This window comes from Orcinus orca, chromosome 15, assembly GCF_937001465.1.
Source record: "Orcinus orca chromosome 15, mOrcOrc1.1, whole genome shotgun sequence".
Taxonomy (NCBI): Eukaryota; Metazoa; Chordata; class Mammalia; order Artiodactyla; family Delphinidae; genus Orcinus; species Orcinus orca.
In genome coordinates, this window is record NC_064573.1 from 65,658,764 (window position 1) to 65,682,458 (window position 23,695).

The following is a 23,695-nucleotide window of genomic DNA, read 5'->3' on the forward strand; positions in this document are numbered from 1 at the left end:
GAGGGAAGCAGCAGTGTTCCTCGGTGGGACCCGGACATGCTGCAGTTGTCACCATGTACCAGCCAAGGGGCAGGAGGGGGTGACACTCTGCCCTTCCCAGGACCCCGTTCCCCGCTAGTGCCAAGGATTGCCCCAGAGAAGGTTGCTTTCCTTCAGGGGATTTAAGAAAGAGTCTTGCCGAGTCCTGTCCCCATCTCTACCGCCCTTGAAAGAGGTGCCTCTGGATCCTTCTCTCTGCTTCCTCTTCTCTCGCCCAAGGCTTCCCCAAGATGGCTCACCCGTTTCACCTGGGAGAATCCATTTTCCTGGTTCCCTACTTCTGACATTTTGTCAGCTTCTAGCCTTGGAACTCAGGGGAGGAATGGTTGGTGGCCCCACCTGGACACAGCTACCCAGCAGCCCTGCCCTCCAGAGCCGGGAGTGTGCACAGCAAGTCAGGCTGGGGACACATGTTTTGGGGGGCACTGGGGGTTTCTGCTGAGGCTTCAGGCCAGGTAACTGGCACCCGGTGAGCTTTCCACTCAGGGAGCAGGAGCACATCCTTGGGCTCTCGGGCTGGACACGTGCAGGGTTGCAAGGCCTTCATCTAGGGCGGTGAGGGGTGGGTGGGGATGTTGCAGCACCTCTGGGGTGTGAACCCCCAGAACAGCATGTCCTGACAAAGGTGAGCTCCCCCCAGCATGGTCCTGTTGAGCCATCCCTTCCTACTCACATCATCGCTGCCCCTGTGGTTTGGGCTCCTCTGTCAGAACTGCCTCCTCTGCCCTGTTCCTTCCATCTTCCCAGCGGTAGCAAACTTCTGTCCTCCCAGAGCGTGGGTTTGGAAAGGGAGGGGAGGCACTGGGAGCCAGGTCTGGGGGGTGAGGCTGCACTAAGCTCTTGGATGGAAGAGAGGCATGGGGTTTCTAAGCAGAGTTGTTCTTGGCCTTGGTCACAGCTTTGATGTGAGACTCAGGGCGGGTGAGCAGGAGGAAGGACCCTTTGCATTTCCAGATGAGGAAACTGAGACTCAGAGAGCACGTGTGACTTGCAAGGCCTTTCCTAGCTCTCAGGGCGAGGGTGGGGGGAGGGCGTCCAGGATCACAGTAACCAGATTGTCCTTGCCCCCCACCAAAGCCTCTGTGTTCTCATGTTCCATATGGCCATGTAATGACTTTAAAGTCCTACTGGTCATAGCCCCAAACTCACCTCCACAGAGTGTCCTTGAGACTCTCAGGAGAGAGGGAAGGGGTCTGTACTTCTCTGCTTCAGGGCGCTCTCCTTGCAGGCTCCTCCTTCAGGCCTGAACTCCCCAAGTTGCACTCAGGGAACCAGAAAGGGAGAAAGCTCTAGCTTGGCCTCCAAAGGCCACTGTAGGCGCAGAGGGCAAGTGGGGCTCTGAGATGGGGATGCTGGGAGCACTGTTGGTTGAGGAAGTGGCTCTGCTCCTGGGAAGTGAAAAGGGGTGACCTCTAGGGACCCCCTTCCCTCCGTCCTGCGGCTCTGAGCTAGTCAGAGGGAGTTGGCCCGTTTCCTGGTGGACAGCTGAATTCATGTCAGCTTGCTGGGGGCCTTTTGGGGAACACTGGTGATTTAAAAGAAACCTGACCCTGGTCTCAGTGTCTCATTTTAGAAGAGGAAGTAGAGTAGTGACAGAGACAGGACTGAGGCATGAAGACCTCCTGCCCAGCTTCTCAGGGCAGTTCCTGGAGTCTCTCCAGGATAGCAGCTCCTTGGGCTGGTCCCCCAGAGTCCCCTCCACTGCCCTGGTGGGCTGTGTGGCCCGGTCAGGCCCCTGGACTGGAGGCCTTGGGGGAGAATGCAATGCAAAGGCACACACGGGGGATCTGCTTTGAGGTCCTGAGGTCTTGGGCCAAGCTGGGTTTGTCTGTGGCTTCCTGAATGTGCCTTTCTGACAACATCCTGCAGCGGTCAAGGTCCCACTGTGGAAAACTGGGAGGAGGAGGCCTGGCTCCCATCCCCGCCCACAAGGCGTCGCCAGCCCCCACTGTGAATCCCGGGTGTGCGAGCAGCCCAAGCTTTCTAGAGTTTCTAGAGTCGGGGAGAGAGCCTTGTCCTGGAGCCTAGCTTCAGGCGCAAACCTGACTGCCCATCACCCCGCTGGGCCTGTTTCCTGGGGAGCCACCGGGAGGCGAGTTTGGGGCCCCGAGGCTGGGAGGGCGGGGCAGGGCTGTGCTCCGCAGGTGGGTGGGGCTGTGCTCGGCAGGTGGGCTGTAGGAAGGGACTTAGCGGGACCTCAGCTCGAGCCTGGCCAGGCAAAAGCCAGAGTGTCCATGGGGCCTTGGGCAGGAGGAGGCCTGTGCGGGCACCCTCCTGCCATTCAACGGCCATTCAGCGAGGCGGGTAGCCTGGGGAGATGAGCTTGCCGAGGGGTCCTGGTCTGAGGTGGGGTGGGCCTTGGCAGGGGTGGAAATCCATGCTAACGTCCAAACCTTAGTCAGCCTCATCCAGCCCCATGGCCACTCACACCTAGAGATCTGGCAGGTGTCAGGCTGGCGGTTTTCACCTCCTTGGCTGAGGTGGGTTTGCCCAGGACCTCAGAAGTTCAGCCTGTGAGGGTCGAGCTATGTCCGAGTTGGGGCCTCCTGTTCAGTCTTGGCGTGGGGGCCTGGGCCGGGTCAGTTCTCTGCCTTCGGAGCAGCCCTGGGACCCCGCATGTCTTCATCTAAAGACGACGTGGGGCACGTGGGTTGGGGGCTGCGCTGGGCGGGGCTGTGACTCCCAGGCTGCAGAATGTTTGCTCTCCCCCTGCCTGTGATCTGCAGAGGCTGGGCGTCCTCTCAGGGAGCTGGGCGGCCGCGGACCAAAGTGCTGTTCCTCCCGAGAGAGATGGGAAGGCGGGGTGGCCGTTTTCCCTGAGGTCGCCCTGGTGCCCCTCTTCAGAGGAGGCAGGTATGGGGGACCCTGAGGCGGGGGCTGGGGACGACGACGAGGAGAGAGCCGGAGCAGGCCAGATGCTGGGGTCTCACTGCCGTGCCTCTCCCGCCTTCCTGCGCCCTCATCCCTCAGATGCTACTTTGTCATCTGAAAGGAAAATGGGTCAGGTCCCAGCGAGGGAGGGGCCGCCGGGGCCGCAGACAGGCCGACGCTGGGCGCCCGCCTGGAGCGCGGGGCTCAGATTCCCGCTTGTGCTCCTGGGTTCAGAGGCGCCGGGTCCCCTCCCTGCTGGAAGCAGGCAGGCAGCCAGGCCAGGGACAGAACGGGCCGAGGGCGGGGCCGGTGCGCAGGCCGAGCAGGTGTGTGATGGGTGCCTGTCTCTGCAACAGCCCTGATCCGTTGGACTGGACCTAGCCAGGGAGCGGTCCCCCAGCCGCAGCCGCCAGGGCGAGGAGCGGTGACAGCGCAGGAGCTCCGGGGGGGAAGGGAGGAAGGAGGAGAGACAAAGGGAGTGAGCCTGGCACTGCCTCCCTGCGCCGCCCACCATGTGTCAGTCAGAGGCGCGGCGAGGACCGGAGCTCCGCGCGGCAAAATGGTGAGATGCTGCGGGCCACGCCTGCATCCTAACCTGGCCTCGCCCCGCCTTGACCTCCGAAAGGTCAGAGTTCACGTCCAGCGGCCCCGTGGTGGAGGTGGTGGCGGCAGCAGGGGGCCAGGGTACCAGCCCCCGCGGCTGGAGGGGCCCGGCCCGGGGGACCTGAGTCAGAGAGCCCATTTCAGGTACTGGGGGGCCAGCAGGCTGGTGGGCCAGTGTCTGCGCTGCGCCCCCACCCCGCTGCAGCGCAGCTCCTCCGAGATTGGTCCCTGTACTTCTGCAGAGAGCGAGGTGGATGGGGGGAGCCCAGGGGAGAGCAGTGATGTGTCAGGCTTTGCTTGGCCCCTACCCACTTGCCAGACCTTTTTAAAGCTGGAGGGGGTGGGATGGGAGAGACAGTGGACACAGGGGGTCTGGTGAGCAGTGGAGAAGCAGCGCCTCCCAGGGCCACCATTGAGCTGCAGGGCCTGGCCTTCGGCTCAGTTCTCCATTTTTTTCTGCTTTTCATATCAGCTGAGGTGCCTCTTTGTTCCTTGGTTTGTTGAGCAATTGGGGGCAGAGGACAGAGCTTCTCTGAGAGCACACAGGCACAGATGGAGCCTTATTCTCCAGTTGAACGCAGTGTTTCTGTAGATGAGGAAACCGAAGCCCCGGGACATTCTCAGAGTGGGTAGCAGTGTGATCTTGTGATGGCCACACTGGGGCCTCAGGAGCACTTTCTAGGTCCTAGGCATGTGGCAAGGTAACTTGGGCCTCAGTGTCATGCCTCAGGAGGGCCAGGGTTCCAGTGGAAAGGCTCATCCCAGAGTCTGGCTCCCTCGAGGCTGAGCCTGGCTTAATGCGCTGAATTTGAGCTGGTGGGGTCTGGGGAAGGCCCACCTACCTTTATTGGAAGGAGGGGCCTGGGTCAGGTGTATGTGGCCCCAGCAGACCTGGAAGGTGGCCTGAGGGTTGGCGGGGAGCTTATCCCCACCAACCTCTGGATCGTTTTGGAGAACCTGACCTGATGCAGAAAGAGCACGGGGATGGATGGAGCAGTAGCGTGTGTGTGTGTGTGTGTGTGTGTGTGTGTGTGTGTGTGTGTACACGCGCACTAGTGCTTGTGCATGTTTGTGTGTTCCTTTGTGATCTTGTCAGGCCCCTCAAATGAGGAAATAAGATGCTTGGAGCCATGAAGAGATTTTCCCAGATCCTGCGCTGCCAGGGGCTAAGGGGGATCAGACTAGCTCTCCTTGGAGCCTGTGTGGGCAGAGCTGGCCCCAGGCCGGTAGGGAGCCGCAAGGCAGGTTCTGCACCATCTTCCTGGTGCACTCAGCCCCAAGGTCCTCTCCGGGGTCCCTGCCAGGTTCAGAAGCTACTCCATCTGAGAGGCGCCTCACCCTATGTGTCTCAGCTGACAGGCAGGTGGGGAGACTGGGAAGTGAGTCTGCCGACCAGAGGCAGCCAAGCCCCCACCTCAGAGTGGGGTTGGGATGAAGGAGTTTGGCTGGTGCTGCCTGGCTCCATCGAGAGGCGAGCCTGCTGAGGGTGAGGTGGGGCCCCCAGTCCTCCACTGACCCTGGCTGTGTGCGGACATGTGCCCTGCAGGTTGTACTTCCCCCAGCTGGCCCTGAGGCGAAGGCTGGGACAGCTGAGCTGCATGTCCAAACCCGCCCTGAAACTGCGCTCCTGGCCCCTGACGGTCCTCTACTACCTCCTGCCCCTTGGCGCCCTCAGGCCACTCAGCAGGGTGGGATGGAGACCCGTGAGCAGGGTAAGTGTGCAGGGGCTGCTGGCCTGGCCTCCCCCCAGGCAGGCCTGAGGTTGGGGCCCAGGAGACCGAGGAGGAGAAGACATTTGTCAGATCAGAGGTGGTGCTGTGGGGCCTGAGCGCTCCAGCAGGGTCACATTGGAAGGCGAGCCTGTGGAGAGGGTGGGCTGCAGACAGGTGACTGTAACGGCCCACCGTCCACTGCCTGCTGTCTCTGCCTGCATTTCTGCCATGTGGGGACTCTGCTTCTGGAAAGAACCCACATTGGGCATTCAGAAAATGGTGCCTGAAAAGAGCTTAGGGGTGATTTTGAGAAGAATCCAAATTAATTTCTGGATGCCAGAGGGTGGTTCAGGGAGGCTGGAGCCTGTGTGGGCCCCTTTGAGTGAGGATGCCTTTGAGGACCCAGGAGCCCCAGGCAGGGCTGTGTGAGGGAACGGCCTGGCTGCGCCCGGCTCTCAGGCAAGCTGGCCCCAAGGAAGAAACCCTGCTCCCAGGCCCTTGGACAGCCCAGGTGGGCGTTGCCAGGGCTTGAAAGCTCAGGGGCACCTCTGGGCATTAGGCCTGGGGTCATAGGGCAGCCCTGGGCTGCCCCCGCGGATGGGCGTCAGCTGGGAGTGCTGGGAGCCGCTAACTTATTGCCTCTTTAAAGGTGTTTAAAGTTGGAGTGGAATTGCTTTTATGCTTTGGGGACTTGGTGTCTTGGTTGTGTTCAGCAAGCAGCAGCCACCAATTAGAAGCACGTCCCACTATGGCAGAGGCACTTGAGGTTTAAGAGGCTGCCCCTTCTGGGTCGTCTGGCCCTGAGTTTGGCTGGAGGGTCCGACTGAGAGGCCGAGTCCCCTCTGCCTCCTGGAGGAGCACCAGGTGGGGACAGCTGTGTGGACAGGTGGGCTCGGCGGGCGTGTCCAGGTCCTCGGAGCGCAGGTGTCAGTGGTCAACCCGTCTGCATGAGTCCCCAACCTCAGGGTGGGGGGCGACGAGCACATGCGCTTTGGGCTGTGGACTTGCCCACACACCAGAGGCCTCTCCTTTCTGTGCTGGTCTGGGACTCGGGCAGTAGTGCCCGCGCCACGGCCTGTGTGACTGTGTCAGATCTGTTTGCCCCTCCCCACCTCAAGAAGTGAGGCTGTGTTGGCCAGTCTCCCCGGGGACTGGGGAGGGAGTGGGGTAGCTGCTGTGGGAAGTCTGCAGGAAATGGCTGACAGGTGAGCTGTAAGTCACTGTGTCACAGGCCTGGCCAGTACTGTGTGTGAGAGATGAGAGATTTGGAAGCTCAGTCTGGTTCCTGGTGAGAGACGACCATGTCACAAAGCCCTCGTGGGGACAAGCTGCTCAGGCCTCGGGAGGTGGCCCCCATGGGGAGGGGAGAGGGTACCGGCTGATGGGGAGGAGGGGGGTTGGGGGGTGAGCACACCGTGTGGCTGACTCACCCGGTGTGGCTGACTCACCCGGTGTGGCTGACTCACCCGCCTGCCCGCGGCCTGCAGGTGGCCCTGTACAAGTCGGTGCCGACGCGCTTGCTATCGCGGGCTTGGGGCCGCCTCAACCAAGTGGAGCTGCCGCACTGGTTGCGCAGGCCCGTCTACAGCCTGTACATCTGGACTTTCGGGGTTAACATGAAGGAGGCCGCCGTGGAGGACCTGCACCACTACCGCAACCTCAGCGAGTTCTTCCGGCGCAAGCTGAAGCCACAGGCCCGGCCAGTGTGCGACCTCCACAGCGTGGTGAGGCCCCAACCCCACCTTCTACTCCTGCCTCCGTACAGGCAGCTCTTGGCTGTGCCTTTAGGAAGAGGTGGCCTGGTGGGCACTCCTCCCAGGCCAAACCCCAAGAAGGAGGTGGCCCTGCCCTCTGCCCCCTGCCCTCCCCCACAGCGAGCCTCTCCTGGCCCTTCCAGATCAGTCCATCGGATGGGAAGATCCTCAACTTCGGGCAGGTGAAGAACTGCGAGGTGGAGCAGGTGAAGGGGGTCACCTACTCACTGGAGTCGTTCCTGGGCCCTCGCATCCCCACTGAGGACCTGCCCTTCCCACCAGGTGGGTCCTGGCCTGGTGGCGGCCAGGCAGCTGTGCTGTGGCGTGGCTGCGCTGGATGTCAGAGGGTAGAGGGTGGGGATGGGAGTGGGTCCGGGAGGGAGGCCTGTGGACCAGTAGTTACTCTGCCCGCAGCTTCAGGCCTCCCTGGAGCCAGTGTCCAGGCTGCACGCAGGCTCCGTGTTGGGTAGCATCAAGTGCTTGTCTGAGCGCCTGGTTCGTGTCTGCCCCACAGCCACCTCCTGTGGCTCCTTCAGGAGCCAGCTGGTCACCCGAGAAGGGAACGAGCTCTACCACTGCGTCATCTACCTGGCCCCCGGGGACTACCACTGCTTCCATTCCCCCACTGACTGGACTGTCTCCCACCGGCGCCACTTCCCAGGTAGGCCTGGGCCAGCACATGGGTGGGACCTGCCCCTGGGGGACTCAGAGAGGTCCTCAGCTTCTTGGTATCAGGAGACGCAGGCTCCAAAGCTGTGAGGTGACTGCTGGGCATGGGTGGCAGGGGCAGGCTGGGAGCCAGCCTGCTCTGCATTTGGAATGACATGGGGGTACAGTGGGTCTTGGGCCCTCCCAGAGTAGACACACTGGGCTCTGGGAGGCTTGTCCTCCCGATGGGCAGGGAGTGGCAGTGTCTGTCCCCACAGGCTCCCTGATGTCCGTGAACCCCGGCATGGCCCGCTGGATCAAAGAGCTCTTCTGCCACAATGAGCGGGTAGTCCTGACTGGGGACTGGAAACACGGCTTCTTCTCACTGACGGCTGTTGGGGCCACCAACGTGGGCTCCATCCGCATCTACTTTGACCGGGTAAGCAGAGCCCAGACCCTGCCGAAGCCCAAGGGCTAGGCCACTTGCACTGTCTCCTGTGCAGCCAGATCCATCTGGACTGTAAGTTCTAGGAGGGCACATCCCCCACCAGGCCTGGCTGTGCAGAGCAGCTGCCCTGAGGAGGGGCTGGGCCCTGAGCTCCTGCTCTGCTTATCCCCCACCCACCCCTGTCTCGAGGTGGCTGGTGAGGGAGGGAATTAACTTCCCTTCCTGGCACTTTGCTTCTGCAGAAACCCAAGGGGAACTTGGGTGGGGCATGCTGATGGAGGCCAAGTGTGTGAGGGGTGCCAGTACCCATGCCCGCGGGGCTTCCCCTCTTGGTGTCAGTTTGCCCCTCAGCCCCCCGGGTGCTGGTGTTGTGGCACCGTTCGTACTAGTGAACAGTTGGGGGTCTGAATCCTCCATTTCCCTCCAGTTCAGAGCTGGTCAGGGGCTATCAGGTTAGGCCTAGTCCATGGCCTGAGCTGCTGTCCGGACCTCCCTTTCTGAGCAGGGTGGGGGACAGGTTCGGGACGGCAGCAGAGGTGTGTTCAAGGTCCACGTGCTCTGCCTCTGCCTCCCACAGGACCTGCACACAAACAGCCCACGGTACAGCAAGGGCTCCTACAATGACTTCAGCTTCGTGACGCACATGAACAAGGAGGGCATCCCCATGCGCAAGGGCGAGCACCTGGGCGAGTTCAACCTGGGCTCCACCATCGTGCTCATCTTCGAGGCCCCCAAGGACTTCAACTTCAAGCTGAAAGCGGGACAGAAAATCCGATTCGGGGAGGCTCTGGGCTCTCTCTAGAGCCTCTTTCATGGCCACAGCTGCTGAGGGGTCTTTTTCACAGAAATGTGAGGGTCTTTTCAAGGGGAACCTCTGAGGCTATCTAGGGAGGGGACCATCGGGTCTGACCAGGCAGGACCTGGGTGACTTCTGTTCCAGGGTGCCGACAAGGTTGTCAGAGCCCCTCTCATGTCCTAGACCTACATCTTCCCCCTACCCACCTGAAGAGAAAGTGCAGGCCAGGACGATTGATTCCCTCTTGGAGATTTTCTAACGTGTTGTATAAACTGGAGATTCTACATGTCCTGGCTGAGCATTCAGTTGTTCTGATTTCCATTTTAAGATAAGTGGTAGTTAAAGTACCTTCTTGCTGCTCCTCCTATCACTGCTTTTTGGCCTCCCTTGCATGGGGCGAGGTGCCTCCTGGCACTGACTGTGGGTCCCAGACCAGGGCCTTTAATGCAACTGCTCCCAACCTGCTTGTTGGGAAAAGCTGTCTTCTCTCTTTGCACTTATGGCTGAATGCATCACCTCCGACTCTGCCATCAACTTCCGAGGGTGCTCACTAATGGTTCAGGGCGTTGCAGGCCCCGCTGAGTGACCTTCTGGAGCTGGCAGGTCCTCTTTCCAGTAGGCAGGACCCATCACCAAACCCCCTCAGTGGTGTCCAAAGCAAAAGGGGCAGGCAGCTAGCTGGTGGTGGCCCAGCTGGGGCCAGGGGAGAGCTTGGGTCCCCTCCCTGTAATCCAGACCTACAGAAAAGTTGCTGCTATTGATCAGGGGCTTATGTTGGAGGCAAAGGAACCTTGGTGGTGTATTTGATGTGTGGGGGAGGGGAGAATGTCAGTGCCTAGAAAACCCGTCCCCAGGCAACAGGTACGCAGTCCTTGGGGAGCCACTGATTGTGGGGACAGGGCCAGATTTCATGTTTCCTGGGGATGCTGTGAATTTCTCCTGCAGGAGAAGCCATTTGAACTTTTTCAACTGTATCAGTAGCACAGTATTTTTGTATGAAAAGTGGGAGACTTCTGAACAGTAATTCATTTAATTGCAACATTTTGAAATAAAAAAACTTGCTGCAGTTTTGCATTCTGTTCCTGGACGTGGGGTGGTGACTAGCACAGAGCCTGCCGCAGGGCATGGATGCGGGCGATACAGGTGCGGATGGGCTGGCGCTGGGCCTGCAACTTGGAGGCCAGCTGCTGGATCTGCGCTTCCACCTGGGGAGGTTGAGGGGGCAGGCTGAGAGGAAGCCCCGCCTGGGAGCCTTCTGGGGGCTGCCCAAGGTCTCACCTCCTGCAGTTCTTCCTGAACCTGCTGCTCTGCTTCCTGGTCCTCGGGCCTGGGCGCCTCCTGGCTCAGCTCCAGCCACTGCCGCAGGCTGCTCGCTTGCCGTTGGCAGGACCTGAGGGAGTAACGCACCTGCTGCCTGGCTTGGCCCCAGGCAGAGGCCCAGCACACTTCTGGTGTGGGTGGAGGGAGAAGGGCTCCTGTTCCACCATCACGCAGAAACGCCCTCTCCTCTTCCCTGTGCAGAGCTGGCCGTGTGGGACCTGCCCGCTTCCCTCTGATTAAGGTTGCTGCTCACACTGAGGGTCCCAGGCCTGGCCGTGGGGTACGTGGGCTGTGGACCCAGACAAAGCAGGGCGGCTCACTGCATCATCCCGTGTCAGTCACACTCGCCCGGTAGACCACCGGCTTCCACAAGACACAGGTGTAAAGTTTTGCTCAGCTTTTCCTGAAGGTAAGGCCAACCTGGGCCTTCCTGAGCAGGACGGAAGGGGAGAGGTGCCGCCTGCATGCAGGGGCCATCACTGGGCAGACAACTCCCCCTGTTCCCCATGGATGGGGTGCCACGCGGGTTTCTGGGTCTCACCTGAGATTCTGCTTCGTGGTCTGGTAGTCCTGCAGTTGCTGCTGGATGCCCTCAAGCTCGGCCTCCAGGTCCATGTGGCCAGTGGCAATAGGAGAATAAGCTTGATCTTGACCATCCTCCTGTCTGGGCCCGGGCTGAACCCAGGGATTCCAGGTGCCGGGAGTGACCTGAGCACTTGAGGCACTGACAGGCCCCAGGTACACACCTGCAGTGTCAGAGCCAGGCCCAGGCCTGGTGCCTGTGAAGTCCCCAGGAAGGAGCAGACGGGGGTTGGGGACACTGGCCAGGGATGAAGGGGCCTGGGACTTAAGCCCAGGTATCGTCGGCTGGGCTGATGCCTGTAAAAGAAGGATGAACACTGAGCAGGGAAGTGGGAGAAAGGTGGGGAGCTGGGGCTCCCCACACCTGCACCTGCTGCGGCCAGCTCACCTGGTCCTGCCCCTTCATTCAGCACCTGACACCAATAGAGAGTCCCACGACCACCCAAGCAGCTGTTTCCAGCCTTACTGACCTTTCACACCCACTCCTGCAATGACCGTGCATTTCAGTGGCAACTGTTCTTGTCCAACCACAGCTACAACCCTCCTCCCTTCCCTCCTGGTGACAATGTCCTCTGGTGGGAATGGACACTCTCCCATCCCCCACCCTCTCCCCACCCCTACTTAGGTCGCAGCTCTTCAGGCACCAGCGCCTTGGGGGGCCCAAGCCCAATGCACACTCCTGCTTCCTCACCTCCTTGCCCAAACTCCTTGACTCCTACGTCACAGGCCCCAGAGTCTCGGCCCCACTCCTCCCCATGACCCCATCAGTTCTTTACCTTCAACCTCTGCTGCGAATTGTTAACTTTGATCTCTAGCCCTGACCTTGTTCCTGAAGGCCAGGCTGAATCTGTTGCGTTACCTCAAATCTGACAGGTTCAAGACACACTTGTGATGCTTCAGCTGCTGGGTTCCCACCCTCCGTCTTCCCTCTCACAGTAAAGAATGCATCACTCCCTGAGCTTTTCAGGCCGGAAACCCAGGAGCCATCCGCAATTCCTTCTTTCCCTCTTATCAGACTCATCAGAGCAAGCCCTACATAGTCTGCCTCCCACGACATCCACAGCCACCGCACCCCAGTCCCAGCCACCAGCACCCTTTGCTGGACCCGAGCACAGCCGCCAACCATCCTCCACAACTTCCTGTTCTTAAAGTCCAGACTTATCACCAGGGCCTGTATGACCCTCCATGATCCACAGTCTCTTCATTCGTCTGCATGCTGGGGTTTCTTTTGTCTCCACCACCATGTAAGTGTCACGAGCAGGGATGGGCCTCGGGGGCTGTTCCCTGCTGTGCCCCTAGGATGCTGGCCCCTGCACAGGCCTCCCTGCATCTTCCTGAAGCAATGAGTACTGCTGTGGCTACAGCACCAAGCGCACAAAGGAGAGCACTGGCACGAAGACCAGACCAAAGAACAGGACCCCAGGTAACCAGGGGGACTTACCCAGGCGTGTGCTTCCGCCCCACGCAGCATGAAGGAAGAAGGGGGCAACAGCTCCAGGCCTGTACTCGCTGTGGGCGGCGGCTTCAGGCCAGGGGCGCTTGGCAGGGGGCTGCTTGGGTCCAGTGCTGTCTGGGCCTTTGCCAGGAAGGGTGTTGTCAGCACAAGGCCTATTGGCTGGACCTCGCCTAGGCCATGCTCCCACAGTGCCTCGGGCCTGAGCAGAGGGAAGACAGGAGCTGGTCAGGCGCGGTACCCTCCCGAGGAGGACAGAAGGGGGGCCACTGGCCCTAAAGTCCCCAGAATCACACCACCTACCCCTGCGCCCCGAGGGTGCCACACCCCAGGGGCGTCTGGCTCTCAATGGGCTCCAGCAGGAAGCTTGGGCGTCGCGGTTGCTTTCTTGCCCAGTGGGCAGCATTCCTGGGAAGAAACACAGGCTGTTCCTCCAGGCTGCCCAGGGGCTGCTTGGAGCCTGAGACCTCTGTGGGGCGGGGTAATCCAGTCCGACCCCTTCCATCTTACAGGGAGACTGAAGAGAGAAGGAAAGCCTCCGCCCCAGGCACCCTACTGAACTTCTAGTAATTCCAGTGAGCCTGCTGGCGACGGGTGCTCCACCCATGCTGTCTCACTTGACCCAGGCAACCAGGCTGGAGCAGGCTCAGAGATGGGGCCCTTGTCAGCTACAGCAGCACAGCATGTGGGGATGGGGTGGGGCCAGGTCACAAAAAAGTGGGGTTTCCAAGAGGGTACCTGTTTCCTGGCTGTCACGGGAGACGTGGGGAGACTACCAGGTCTTGCGGGGGAGGGGGCTGCCCAACGGCCCATTCCTTTGCTAAGGAACCGTACATTCTCTCCCACGCTCAGGAGGAACAGAGGCTGTGGTCCCTTTGGTTAGGGCCGAAGAATGGGGGCACAGGATCCTGTACAGAGGGTTCCGAGTGGCTCGGCCATGACTCTTGGGGCCCAGTGTCATTCCTGTACCATCCAAGCTTTGCCGCAGGTGGAAGCGAGGAGGAAGAGGTGAGGGAAGGGCTACTCACAGCTCCAGGAGTTGGGTGTCCCCAGCGGCCGATGGCAGGCTGTCCAGAGCTCCCCGAAGCCCACGAGGAGCTGTTGTCCTCTTGGTCTCCAGGGAGACATCGCCAGCCCCAGCAGCAAGGTGGCTGGGAAGGGGACCCTCAAACGTCACTCTCCTGCTGCACACAGTGGACGTAGGGGGCTGAGGCTCCCTGCCCAGGCCCAGCGCCTTCTTCTTCCAGAGCGTGGCACAGCGACGGACCACGCGGTGGAGACTGTGGGCCGCCTGCAACCAGCCTCTGGTCAGGTTGTGCTGTGCCTACCCGCTCCCCACAGAAGGGTGGGGGACCCCGGCCCACCTGCACCTGCTGCTGGGCGTGCAGCTGCTGCCGGAATGCCTTCATGCCCGCTGCAAAGCACAGGAGGCGCGTGACGCCCTCCCGGAGGAGCTGCTGGTGGTAGGCCTGCACTGCCCGCTCCTGCCGCGCCTTCTTTCTCCTCATCTCCAGCACGAAGCCCAGCCATGCAGCCCACACCTCCAGGGAGAGGAGGAGGTGAGGCCCAGCCCTCCTGCTCAGGCTCCCTCCACCGGGGCACGGTCCGCTCCTGGGACAGGGAGCCCATTACCTTCGCCTGTAGTGAGAAGGCCCAGAACCACAGGGCCCGTGCCGTGTCCTGCTGCTCCCGCCTCCTGTCCGCCAGCTACGGGCCAGAAAGGAAATGTCTCCTTAGGGAGGCCACCCTGACCCCATGGCCCCGGTCACTCTCCGACCCTCTCTAGTCAGGCCTGCCCTGAGGTGGGGGGGGCGGGGGTCAAGGAAGCTCTTTTGGGAAGAACAAAGGCCAGGAGCTCTGGGGTCGGGAGCAGTGAGGCAGTGCGCCAGGCTCCAGTGAGAAAAGCTAGGACTGCTTGCACTGCGGGCCCGAGGGTGAGGGACCTGGCCCACGAAGGGCCACTAAGCAGGACGCAGCCCCACTGGGTGTTTTATCAAGGCCTTGGCAAAGACCTAAAATGCATTTCCTATTCATTTCTGGATATTACCCTGACAAGTTTTCAACATGACACTGTAGAAACATGGCCCTGAAGTGACTTGGCTTTAAACAGATTCCAAGTGAAGGAAGCTGGTGGTGCCAGGAGGTGGCTGGGGGTGAGGGAACCCTGGGAAGAGGGTGGTATGAGAAATGATGAGCTAGAGGCGGGCTCAGGAGGCAGCGGGAGGAGGGGGAGCGAGAAGGGGCTTCTCCACGGCTCCCACCTGCTGTCTCCACTGGTGGAAGCAGGTCCGGCTGAGTGTCTGGGCCAGGAGTCGGGCAGCCTGTCTCTGCAGAAGCTGGGGAGAGCGTGCGCACAGGGGGCTGTGTGCCCGGTGCAGCCAGGTGCCCATACCCGGAGCCCCTGTGGGCGGTGCAGGCTCCAGGCCCAAGTGAACCATCCTCCCACCACCAGGAGTCATCCTGGTTGAAGCCAAGGGCCTCCTGCCCCAGACAGGGGTGCCCAGATGCCTCAGTAGGTCACCCAGCTCTGACAGGCATGGTTCACACTGAACCAAGTTCTTTGCTGAGCCATCTTCCACCCGGAAGGCCGGCTTCCCCAGCCTTCACTGAACACCCAGAAGGGCAGCCTTGCGCCCGCAGGACTCCAACCACCCAGCATCCACAACAGAAGCAGTAAGTGCTTCTGGAAAGACCTTTCCTCCTCGCGATGCGGTCTCCTGGCCCAGACAGCCCCGCCGCACAGGGGAACTCGGGGGGTTGCCGTCTGCCTCACCCTCTTCCTGATGCAGCTCAGATGGTGCACCTTCCACCGGGCCATGGCCTGCAGCAGCAGCTGCCGGCGGTAATGCTGCATGACCCTCTCCATCTGGACCCTCTGCTGGGCTGCGCTCCAGCTGCGGTCCCTCCAGCGCCGAAACCAGATCCTGAGACAGCCTAAGGCGGGTCGGAGTCAGTTTGCTCTTTTGGAGGAAGTATCAATATATGGACGACTATGCAATGGTGAAAGTTTAGAGGGTGGAGAAGGCTGTGTGGGGACAGAACTAGGGTGTCAACCCACACTCAGTGAGACACCACGTGTGGACGGTAGCCACCCTGGGAGGAGAGCTCCGGCCACCCACCTTCAGTGACTATGCACTCCCTGACTGGAACCAGATATGCTGCTTACCACTGGGCCCTCCAAGGACCCCCCGCCCCCAGCCATAATCCTGTGCACAGCGACCACAGGTGTGCCAGGGCCCCAGCGGAACTGCCCACAAGATGCTGCTGGGCACATGAACGAGAAGACCCTGGGTCTGAGGGAGTGGGAGGCAGTGGCCCCATTTTCCAGAGAGGAAAACGAGGCTCAGAGGCCCAGGCAGCCTGAGACAGGCTGGGGAGAAGCAAGGTGTCTGCTGGCCGTGTCCTGCCCGGGCTCCACAGGCCGGCAGGGGCCACACCCTGCACTGCGTCTGTGTCACCAGATTCTCTCTTGAGGGAGCGAGCACTCTCTTCTGATTTTTTTCCTCTTCTTCAGCCCCAAGAGAAGTTTCTTTTAGAGAAAACAGAAAAGAGCTGACCCCAAGGCACAGAGGCCAAGATGGGGCTGTCCTCCAGGACCTGCCGGAGGTGGGCAGGGAAAGCCACGTTCACAAGCTTGGAGGCGTTAGCACTAAGTGCTGAAATTTCCTAGGTCCTGCTTTATGCGGGGATATCTTAGCCTCACTGGACCCTCGTGATCAACTCCAGAGGCAGGTACTATCATCCCCATCCACAGACGGAGACACCAAGGCTGAGAGGAGGCCGTGCCCGAGGTCGTATAGCCAGCAGGCGGCCCTGCCTGCGCCTCTCAAGCACCGATCAGCGTGAGTGTCCACGACTCTGTCCTCCTGCACCACCTAGCCCAGCCCTGGACCGCTAAGGTGTGCCTGAGACTCAGAGGCCTTAATTAAGCCAAGACATGGTCCCACAGGTACTGACTGCACATCTGCTGTGTGCTGACAACACAGTGTCTTCTCACATGGTCTCCCCGGTCCTCTGTACCAGCCCTAATGGACACAGCGAGTCCAGGGCCAGCCACGTGCTACCACCCCGTCTAAGGAAAGCTGCTGCCTGCAGGCCAGCGGAGGGAAGAAGCTTTAGCTGTGTCCTGTGCCTGTCACCTCCCCACCATGGCCGCCTGACCCAAACTGGAAGGCCCATGCAGCGCCGGTGCCAAAACTCTGGTCCAAGCAGAGGCCAGGGACGGGCTGAGCCCCTCGGCATCTTTCCTGGGAATGACTAGAAACACAGCCCTGGTTTCCGGGGCAAGGGGCAGCCTGAGGACACAGAGAAGCAAGCTGAGGGCAGACCAGGTGCGGGATTCTGGACCCCAGGATTCCATTCAGGGGGAAGCAGGATCTGTGTTCATCAACACAAGAAAATACTCAGAACCAAACCTAAATGGATTGTCCTGGAACAAATGCTATTAAGCCAATTTAACAACTTGGTCCGTTTTCTCTCTGGTCTGATTTAAACCATTTCCATTTGTTTCCTCATTTATTCTAATAGGAGCTGCCTCTTTAGAGCATCAGACTCCCCGCAGCAGAGCCAAGGGCCTCTGTTTCCATGCGTCTCTTGAACAGAGGCTCCATCTGGACCGTTTCCCAGGCTGTTTGTTCGGCAGGTCACGGGACTACCTGGTGCCAACCAGGCAAGTCCCTGCTCCCTAAACGGGCAAGGAAGCGGACTCTGACACGACGGGGCTCACTTGACAAGCAGCCGCCGCCTTCCCATCAAAGCGCCCCACCCCGGCAACCCCCAAGTCCCCCGTTCCAGCTCCGTGTCTGCATTTCTCTGTAGGTCTCAAGCCTTGGCCTTTCATTTTAATATAAACTGGTTGGCAATCAGTTGGGAAGAGAAAGTGAAGATGTACTGGACTGAATAGTTACTCCCTACCAAGTTCACGTCCATCCTGGAACCTCAGAGCTGATGTTATTTGGGCAGAGGGTCGGTGCAGTGCAGTAACTTGACAGCTAAAGTGGGCTGGGCCCTTAATCCCGTATGACTGGTGTCCTTCTAAGGAGAGACACAGATACACAGGGAAGACAGCCATGTGACAACAGGGCCGAGGCTGGAGTGACCTGTCTACAACCTGAGGAACAGCAAGGATTGCCGGGAGCCACCAGAAGTTGGACAAGGCAGGAAAAGGGGCCTCCCCTAGAGCCTTCGGAGGGAGCACAGCCCTGCCGACACCCGAGTTTGGACTCAGAGAACAATTTTCTGTTGTTTTAAAGTCTGTGGTCCTTGGTTACCTCAGCAACAGGAAGCTAATACACATGAGAAAGAGACAAGAGACTGAGGGGAAGCACCTTGGGAGAATAAAGAAAGCTGTGTCCTTCACAGGCCTCTCCTCAGCTTCCGGGCCCACTTACCCCTATTCAGCGCCACCTGGGCGTCCCTGACAGCCTGGCCCTCCTGCTGTCGGTAGTATATCTGCACTGACACTGCCTCCCGCCACGCGATCAGGACCTATGGGCAGAAGAAGAATAGAGGGGTGATCACGGCATGTCCCGACTCCCCGGGGTCACCCCAGCTCTGCAGGCAGCTCCTCGTGGAATGAGGCCAGGTGTACAGCACTCACACACGTTCCAGAAAGCGCCCGCCGTCCACGCAGATGGCAGGCAACCAAGCCCAGCACCCTCGCTGGAAGCCCTGTATCTCAGGCGACGGGACCAGAGGAGCTAAACTTCATACCATGTCACGAAGAAGTCAAGTCCTCACGTGGGCTTTCATTCTACTATTTGTTAAATGGAAGCCTTACGTTTCACGCACTTTCACATATGAGGTACATACGAAATCACAGTAGCAGAACACAGTAGCAGAACACAAATCACACGCCTGCTCCCCAAACAGTCACGAACTCCATCCCCCCACAAAGGCCTCCTCCCTTCTGAGCCCTGAAGCCAAGCAGAGTCCTGACCGTCCTTCCAGGGGGAGGGGACACACATGCTGGCCTCGGAGCATTCCTGAGAGCAGACTGCACCCTGACCATGTGTAATTAACACTCATCTGTGGAGGCTCCAAAGCTGTCAGCACCAGTCCCGGCCTGCCAGTGCGGGGCTCCCAGCGAAGTGCTTTCTTCTAAAACACCCCAGAGTCCAGGGACCACCTCTGTCATGTCATTTGAGTCTCCTGTCTAGTGACACGTCTTCTTCTCATAGCCATGTCCCTCCCCCAGCACGTGGGCCCAGGCCACACCAAGTGGCATTTTGGGGGCCACTTCCCAGCGACAATGACCAATGACCTCACATTCCTGGATGCTCTACAGAAAGCCCGCACAGTCACGAATCCCGCAAGGCCGATGAGCAGGATGGGGGAAAGGGGGCACCCAACCATCCTATGCCCACACAAAGGGACAGAGGTGTGGTGACTTACACGATTTGTCCCAGCGGAAAATTCCATGTGTGTGGGAAATACTGGTTCTGGTAAGAGCTGGTTCATACTCACTACATGCCATGCTTTTGTTTTAACGGATATTGGTCCATACTTCAGTACAATAAACGAGTGAAGAAACCCACCTGCGGGCACAGCTGTGTGTGCTGGAGAAGGGAGCCATCTCGTTTTCTAGGCTCCTCATTCAGCTCAAACCTCCACAGCCACCCCCCACGCCACCCCTCACAGGAACACGGCCCCCACCCCCCGGCGACCAGCTGGCTTGCCAGGGCTCACCTTGGAGCACAGGGTCCTTCTGTAGTGAGCTGCTGCTCGAGAGGCTTTCTTTGCTTCGTCCGCTTGGGCCACGGCATTCTCTCTCCAGCGACGTAATGCACCCCTGCGGGTACATGGGGGGACGGGGATATGGATGTGAACAGTGTGAGGCTCTTCAGCCTGGTCCTGAATTGAGGTCTCCCTGTGCCCAAGTGTATCTGTCGCACTGACAGCCACGTTTACATTGACTCCACACCCTGCACATGGCTGAGCTGCTCTGTGCAGGTGCCATGGGAGCACCACAAGCACTGCAGCCTCGTGCATTCACGCACCACGGGGAACGCTAAGCCGTTTCCAGGTGACAATGACACAGGTGATGCATCCATGATAAGAGAGGTGGAGACGGGGAAAATGGAGGAAGGGCACGGGCAGCCTGGAACAGCACGTGCTGAACAAACACAGAGGCAGGAAAAGAAAGAGCGGAAATGAGGGAGGGAGTAGTTTAGAGATTGGCTCAGCAGGAGCTGCGGGACAGGCTTCGGAGGCAGTGGAGCCGAAGGTTTAAGTGAGTCCACGGGTGTGAGAGACACAGATGGTCCCAGAGGCTGGGAGAAAGGCCTGGAGAGCCGGGGGTGGGGGGACTGACTGGGAGCTGAGAGGAGGTGAAAAGGCGAATCCTGCAGGTCTGAACTGGGCAGGGAGAGGCGCTCAGACGAGCAAGACACGCAGAAGATGGCTCAGCTGCTTCCCAGAGGCCCTGCTCTGCACACAGTGTGGGTGCAAGACATGAGGGGCCCAGGAAACGGTGCTTGCTGTGGAAAAGCCAAAGCCATGCTCTGAGCAGCACGAGGCAGCCAGGCCCCATCACCTGGCCCTCGTCAGGGCCCCCAACCCACCCGGGTCTGCAGTCTGTTCCCTGTTCCTCAGGCTGGGCTGGGGCCATGGAGACTCACCGCAGCAGCCGCCTCTCGTGCCGGCTCTCCCTGGCTGCCACCTCCTGAAGGACGCTCCGCACCCGGCTCTGGTAAACCTGCAGACGACCAGGAGGACTGGAGGCTACCCCAGGCCCACACCACTCCCCACTCTCAGGCAGCCGCAGAGGTACAGGGGCTGTGATGCCCAGAGCGCTCACCACAGAGGGCGGGGAGCGGGCAGGAGCCCACCCAACAACAGGGAGATGACTTGCTAAGCTCTCACCTGGTGAGTCCAACCACTGGACCCCTGACAAGGAGTCCCCCTGGTGGTAAGGCTGGTACCCCGGGCAAGGATGGGAGAACTTAGCTCTGCAGTTTAAGACCCACTGGCCAGGGCACTTGCCCTGAGTCTTGTGGAATTACTACTCTGTTTTGGGAGGGGCAGGAAGAACAAGGAAGGGAAACAAAGCCTACAGAATCCCCCTCCCTACCAGGCAAGGAGATTTGGAGGAAAGCAGCATCTCCTACCCCCCAGGTCTGCAGCACCCTGTACAGCAAGGTGTGCTGGCGATGCAGGTCGGCTCGCATAAGCTTCTGCTGCTCGGCACTGTGCAGGGCCAGGCGCTGCGGACACAGGAGACAGCTGGCTGCTGTGGGCCCAGGGCCAAGGAGGGCTCGGACGTGCCTCCGTTTCACACTTCGTTTGGGGGAGCTTGGGTAAGGTGCTTATTAACCTCCGAGCCCCAGCATCTGCCTCTATAAATGTGCTCCTCTTAGGGGTTTGTGAGGCTCACAGGGAGCAAGTGCCTGGCTGCGGGTAAACGCTGACCAATTTCAGCTTTAACATTTTTCATCCTGAAGAGGATGCCTGTGACCAGTTAGATCAGGAACTTTAAATTCAGAGCGTTACGGAAGAACAGCCTGGCAGCTAACAGAACACGGAACTGTGAGCCAATCATCTCATGAAATCAGGTTAGCACTGCACCTGCACCCTGGCCTCCTCCCCACACTCAGAAGCAGGTGGTTTCCGAGGGACCGTGGAGGAGACCGTATGTTCGCCCTGAGCCTGACACATGGCTCCACCTGCCCATAACCCCACGCGGGCCCCACTTGTGCCAAAGCCTCACCTCCCTCCACCTGCTCCAGGCCCAACACAGGAGCTGTGCCGCGTGGAACCGTGCAGCCCGTGCCCTGCCCGTCCTCCTGTGGGGAGACAGTCAGTGCTCAACCCAGGTCCTCCAAAGGCCCTCTCGAGGGGTACTCCTTCGCAGCCCCTGGCCCCTGCTCAGCGGTTCTTCAACATGGACGGGAACGAAGACCCTTTCAGAAGAGCTGCCAAAGGATTTAGGTTCTCCACCCAGAAAAGCACACATAAAATCAAATTTTTGTGGACAACTTCACAGGGCTCTGTATTCGTGTGGTAATAGGTAACTGAAGAGGAGGTTAAATGTGGCCAGAGTTTGAGAGGTAAGAGACCCTCAGAGCATGAAGTAGATCTAGAGAGGAACCAAGGCAGGATGACGCCTGCAGGGAACACAGGGGCACCTGCCCTGGCCCCTAACCACATGGCGAGGTAAAAACTGCCACGACCTGCCCCTGGGCACGGTTGCTTCGAATGGGCCCCAATCAGTGAGCAGGATGTAGCTGATGGACAGGACCTAAGATCCCCAGGCACATCTGACCAGCCGAGTTCCTGAGTCCAGAGATCCATGTGGTGCCCCAGGAGCCTCTCCCTACAGCCCTGGTCTTGCTTAGACTGTTTCAAGTTGAATTTCCAGAACTTAAGACCAGAGTCTACGCTAACACGACCCCTCAGACTGATGCTCAGTGCTGCTACTACAGTCAAAGCTGCCCTGACCTGGGAAGGGCTTCAAAGGCAGAAGTGGCCACTCACTCTGTTCTGAGCCCTCGGGCCCTCTCTCTCCAGACACAGAAAGCCTTCCTGAGCCACCTGAGGCGGTGGTGGGCACAGGCCACTGCTTGTCGCTGCCGCTCCAGGCGATGTGCTACTGCTTGCTGGCACCACATGGACCAGGACCTCCGCAGAAACTGCCGCTCTGCGTGGAGTATGGCCTGCGGCAGGGAGAGATCAGAATGGGTCAAGTAGGAGGCGACACAGAAGCCAGGGAGTCTGCAGGCCACAAAGGATGACCAAGGCAGAAGAACTGGATGTGCAGGAGCTGCTCTGGCCCAGAAGCCATCTGTAAACTCCACTGACAAAGGAAACAGATGCCCAGACCCTGCCCCTGCCTCATGAGTCCTGGTCACAGGCAGGTCGCCCTTCAGGGTGGGTCTGGGTCTGGATAGCGTCCTAGGAGGGGAGGCAGTGAGTGCAAAGGCTTGAAGCAGGTCCTCCCGGTCCCAGTACCTCCTAGGGGAGAACCACTTACCATTCTCTCTGCCAAGCGGTGTTCTCGATGCTGAGATACCTTCTGACACCAAAGTGCAAACAACCGCTTCTCTAACATCACCCTAAAAGATCCCAAATGAATAAGAGTAAACAACTCCAAAAGAATGAGAAGTTCCAAATAACTGGATTTTTTCTTTTATACGCTTCCATTAAGAGCGAAATAAGCCTAGGTGGGGAGGAAGGAAAGCATACAATAGACAAAAACCCCACAAATGACCCAACACATTCCACATTATTTCTGGCCTCACCCAGACGGTACGAAAAAGACTCAGACTTTGAGACCCTATTTCTTCATCCACCCCACGTTGAATCACCAACGGTACTCAACGCTCACAGTGAAAGTCTTTCCAGTCCATGCTGAGCAGCCAGGCTGCTGCTGTACAAATTCTTGGGGGAAGTAGTTAAAAAAACAGATGCCAGGGCTTTCCTGGTGGCGCAGTGGTTGAGAGTCCGCCTGCCGATGCAGGGGACACGGGTTCGTGCCCCGGTCCGGGAGGATCCCACATGCCGCGGAGCGGCTGGGCCCATGAGCCATGGCCACTGGGCCTGCGCGTCCGGAGCCTGTGCTTCGCAACAGGAGAGGCCACAACGGTGAGAGGCCCGCGTACCGCAAACAAAACAAAACAAAACAAAAAAAAACAGATGCCAGACCCCCAAAGCTGAGCTGGGCCCTAGGAAATGGAATTTTAAACAAGTATTCCAGGTGAGGTGAAGAGAGAGACAGGTTTGTCACCTTTGCCTACTTGCACACCATAATGACATCAAAACCTGCAAAAGCAGCACTGGGATGACTGGTCAACAGCCTGCAGGGGATGTGTCTCGGCAAAGCCATCAGGACTGACACTGTGGGACAGAAGAAGACGGCTCCCCTGGCATTTAACCCATCAGACACACCACTCAAAACACTTCCAACCACGACACAGCAACTGGTCCTAGGCCTGCCCTCCAGCCATGTGTATTACAAAATGGGACAAGCTATATGAAGCACCTGCTTCCAGGCACTGGGCAGTAGGCAATGCACACGTGATACTTAAGAGATGGGAAACAAGCAAAGTTAGCCCCTTGGCTGCCCAGGCCCTCTACTGGGGGCAGTTTCTGGGCACTGGGGGCAGGGGAGGGAGTCCAAGGAGAGCACGACAGTCTCACTGAGCTGAGGCAGAGACTGGAGTTCGAGACCAGAGAGGAGGAACTGGGTGGACATGTGTGGCCTTCCCAGGCCTGGGCGGTAGTGACCCTACCCCACCCCCAGGCATGCTCATGGACACCTTGTGCCCTCCACAGATGAGGCTGCACAAGCAGACTCCATGAGCCCTAGCAGAGCAGCTGCTGCAGAGCTAAGAGATGAATGGAGATACCAGAGGTTGGACAGGGCTAGGAGAGGGAGTTCTGGCCTAGTCAGAGTGAAGAGACCTCCCTGGGAACCTCAGACTCAGAAAGCCTAGGCCCTAAGAATAAAAGTCATGCCCAAACCCTGAATAC

The 23,695-nt window shown here is 59.3% G+C and overlaps 2 protein-coding genes across 28 annotated transcripts in view; one reads left to right on the forward strand and one right to left on the reverse strand.

Annotated features, from left to right (window-relative positions):
- Positions 1–9,937, forward strand: part of PISD (phosphatidylserine decarboxylase) — a 37,187-nt gene extending 27,250 nt beyond the window's left edge. For 4 of the 8 annotated variants that reach the window (XM_049698054.1, XM_033412872.2, XM_049698055.1 and 1 more), the window contains 7 exons: positions 3,267–3,472; positions 5,060–5,225; positions 6,713–6,949; positions 7,123–7,261; positions 7,494–7,640; positions 7,906–8,066; positions 8,653–9,937. In XM_049698054.1, coding sequence (XP_049554011.1) covers positions 3,423–3,472; positions 5,060–5,225; positions 6,713–6,949; positions 7,123–7,261; positions 7,494–7,640; positions 7,906–8,066; positions 8,653–8,877 — 1,125 coding nt within the window. In that variant the 5' untranslated portion in view covers positions 3,267–3,422 and the 3' untranslated portion in view covers positions 8,878–9,937. The remainder of the gene's footprint in view (positions 1–3,266; positions 3,473–5,059; positions 5,226–6,712; positions 6,950–7,122; positions 7,262–7,493; positions 7,641–7,905; positions 8,067–8,652) is intronic. The other 4 variants (XM_033412870.2, XM_033412873.2, XM_012538240.3 and 1 more) reach the window with 2 other exon arrangements.
- SFI1 (SFI1 centrin binding protein) overlaps positions 9,880–23,695 on the reverse strand; it is an 83,164-nt gene continuing 69,348 nt past the window's right edge. For 10 of the 20 annotated variants that reach the window (XM_033412840.2, XM_033412839.2, XM_033412844.2 and 7 more), the window contains 16 exons: positions 22,197–22,278; positions 21,701–21,879; positions 20,934–21,009; positions 20,335–20,430; positions 19,846–19,922; positions 18,914–19,016; positions 17,617–17,713; positions 15,000–15,160; positions 14,488–14,562; positions 13,859–13,933; positions 13,591–13,767; positions 13,255–13,517; positions 12,530–12,634; positions 12,215–12,428; positions 10,733–11,070; positions 9,880–10,261 (listed from right to left, as the gene is read on the reverse strand). In XM_033412840.2, coding sequence (XP_033268731.2) covers positions 9,901–10,261; positions 10,733–11,070; positions 12,215–12,428; positions 12,530–12,634; positions 13,255–13,517; positions 13,591–13,767; positions 13,859–13,933; positions 14,488–14,562; positions 15,000–15,160; positions 17,617–17,713; positions 18,914–19,016; positions 19,846–19,922; positions 20,335–20,430; positions 20,934–21,009; positions 21,701–21,879; positions 22,197–22,278 — 2,479 coding nt within the window. In that variant the 3' untranslated portion in view covers positions 9,880–9,900. The other 10 variants (XM_033412859.2, XM_033412848.2, XM_049698040.1 and 7 more) reach the window with 8 other exon arrangements.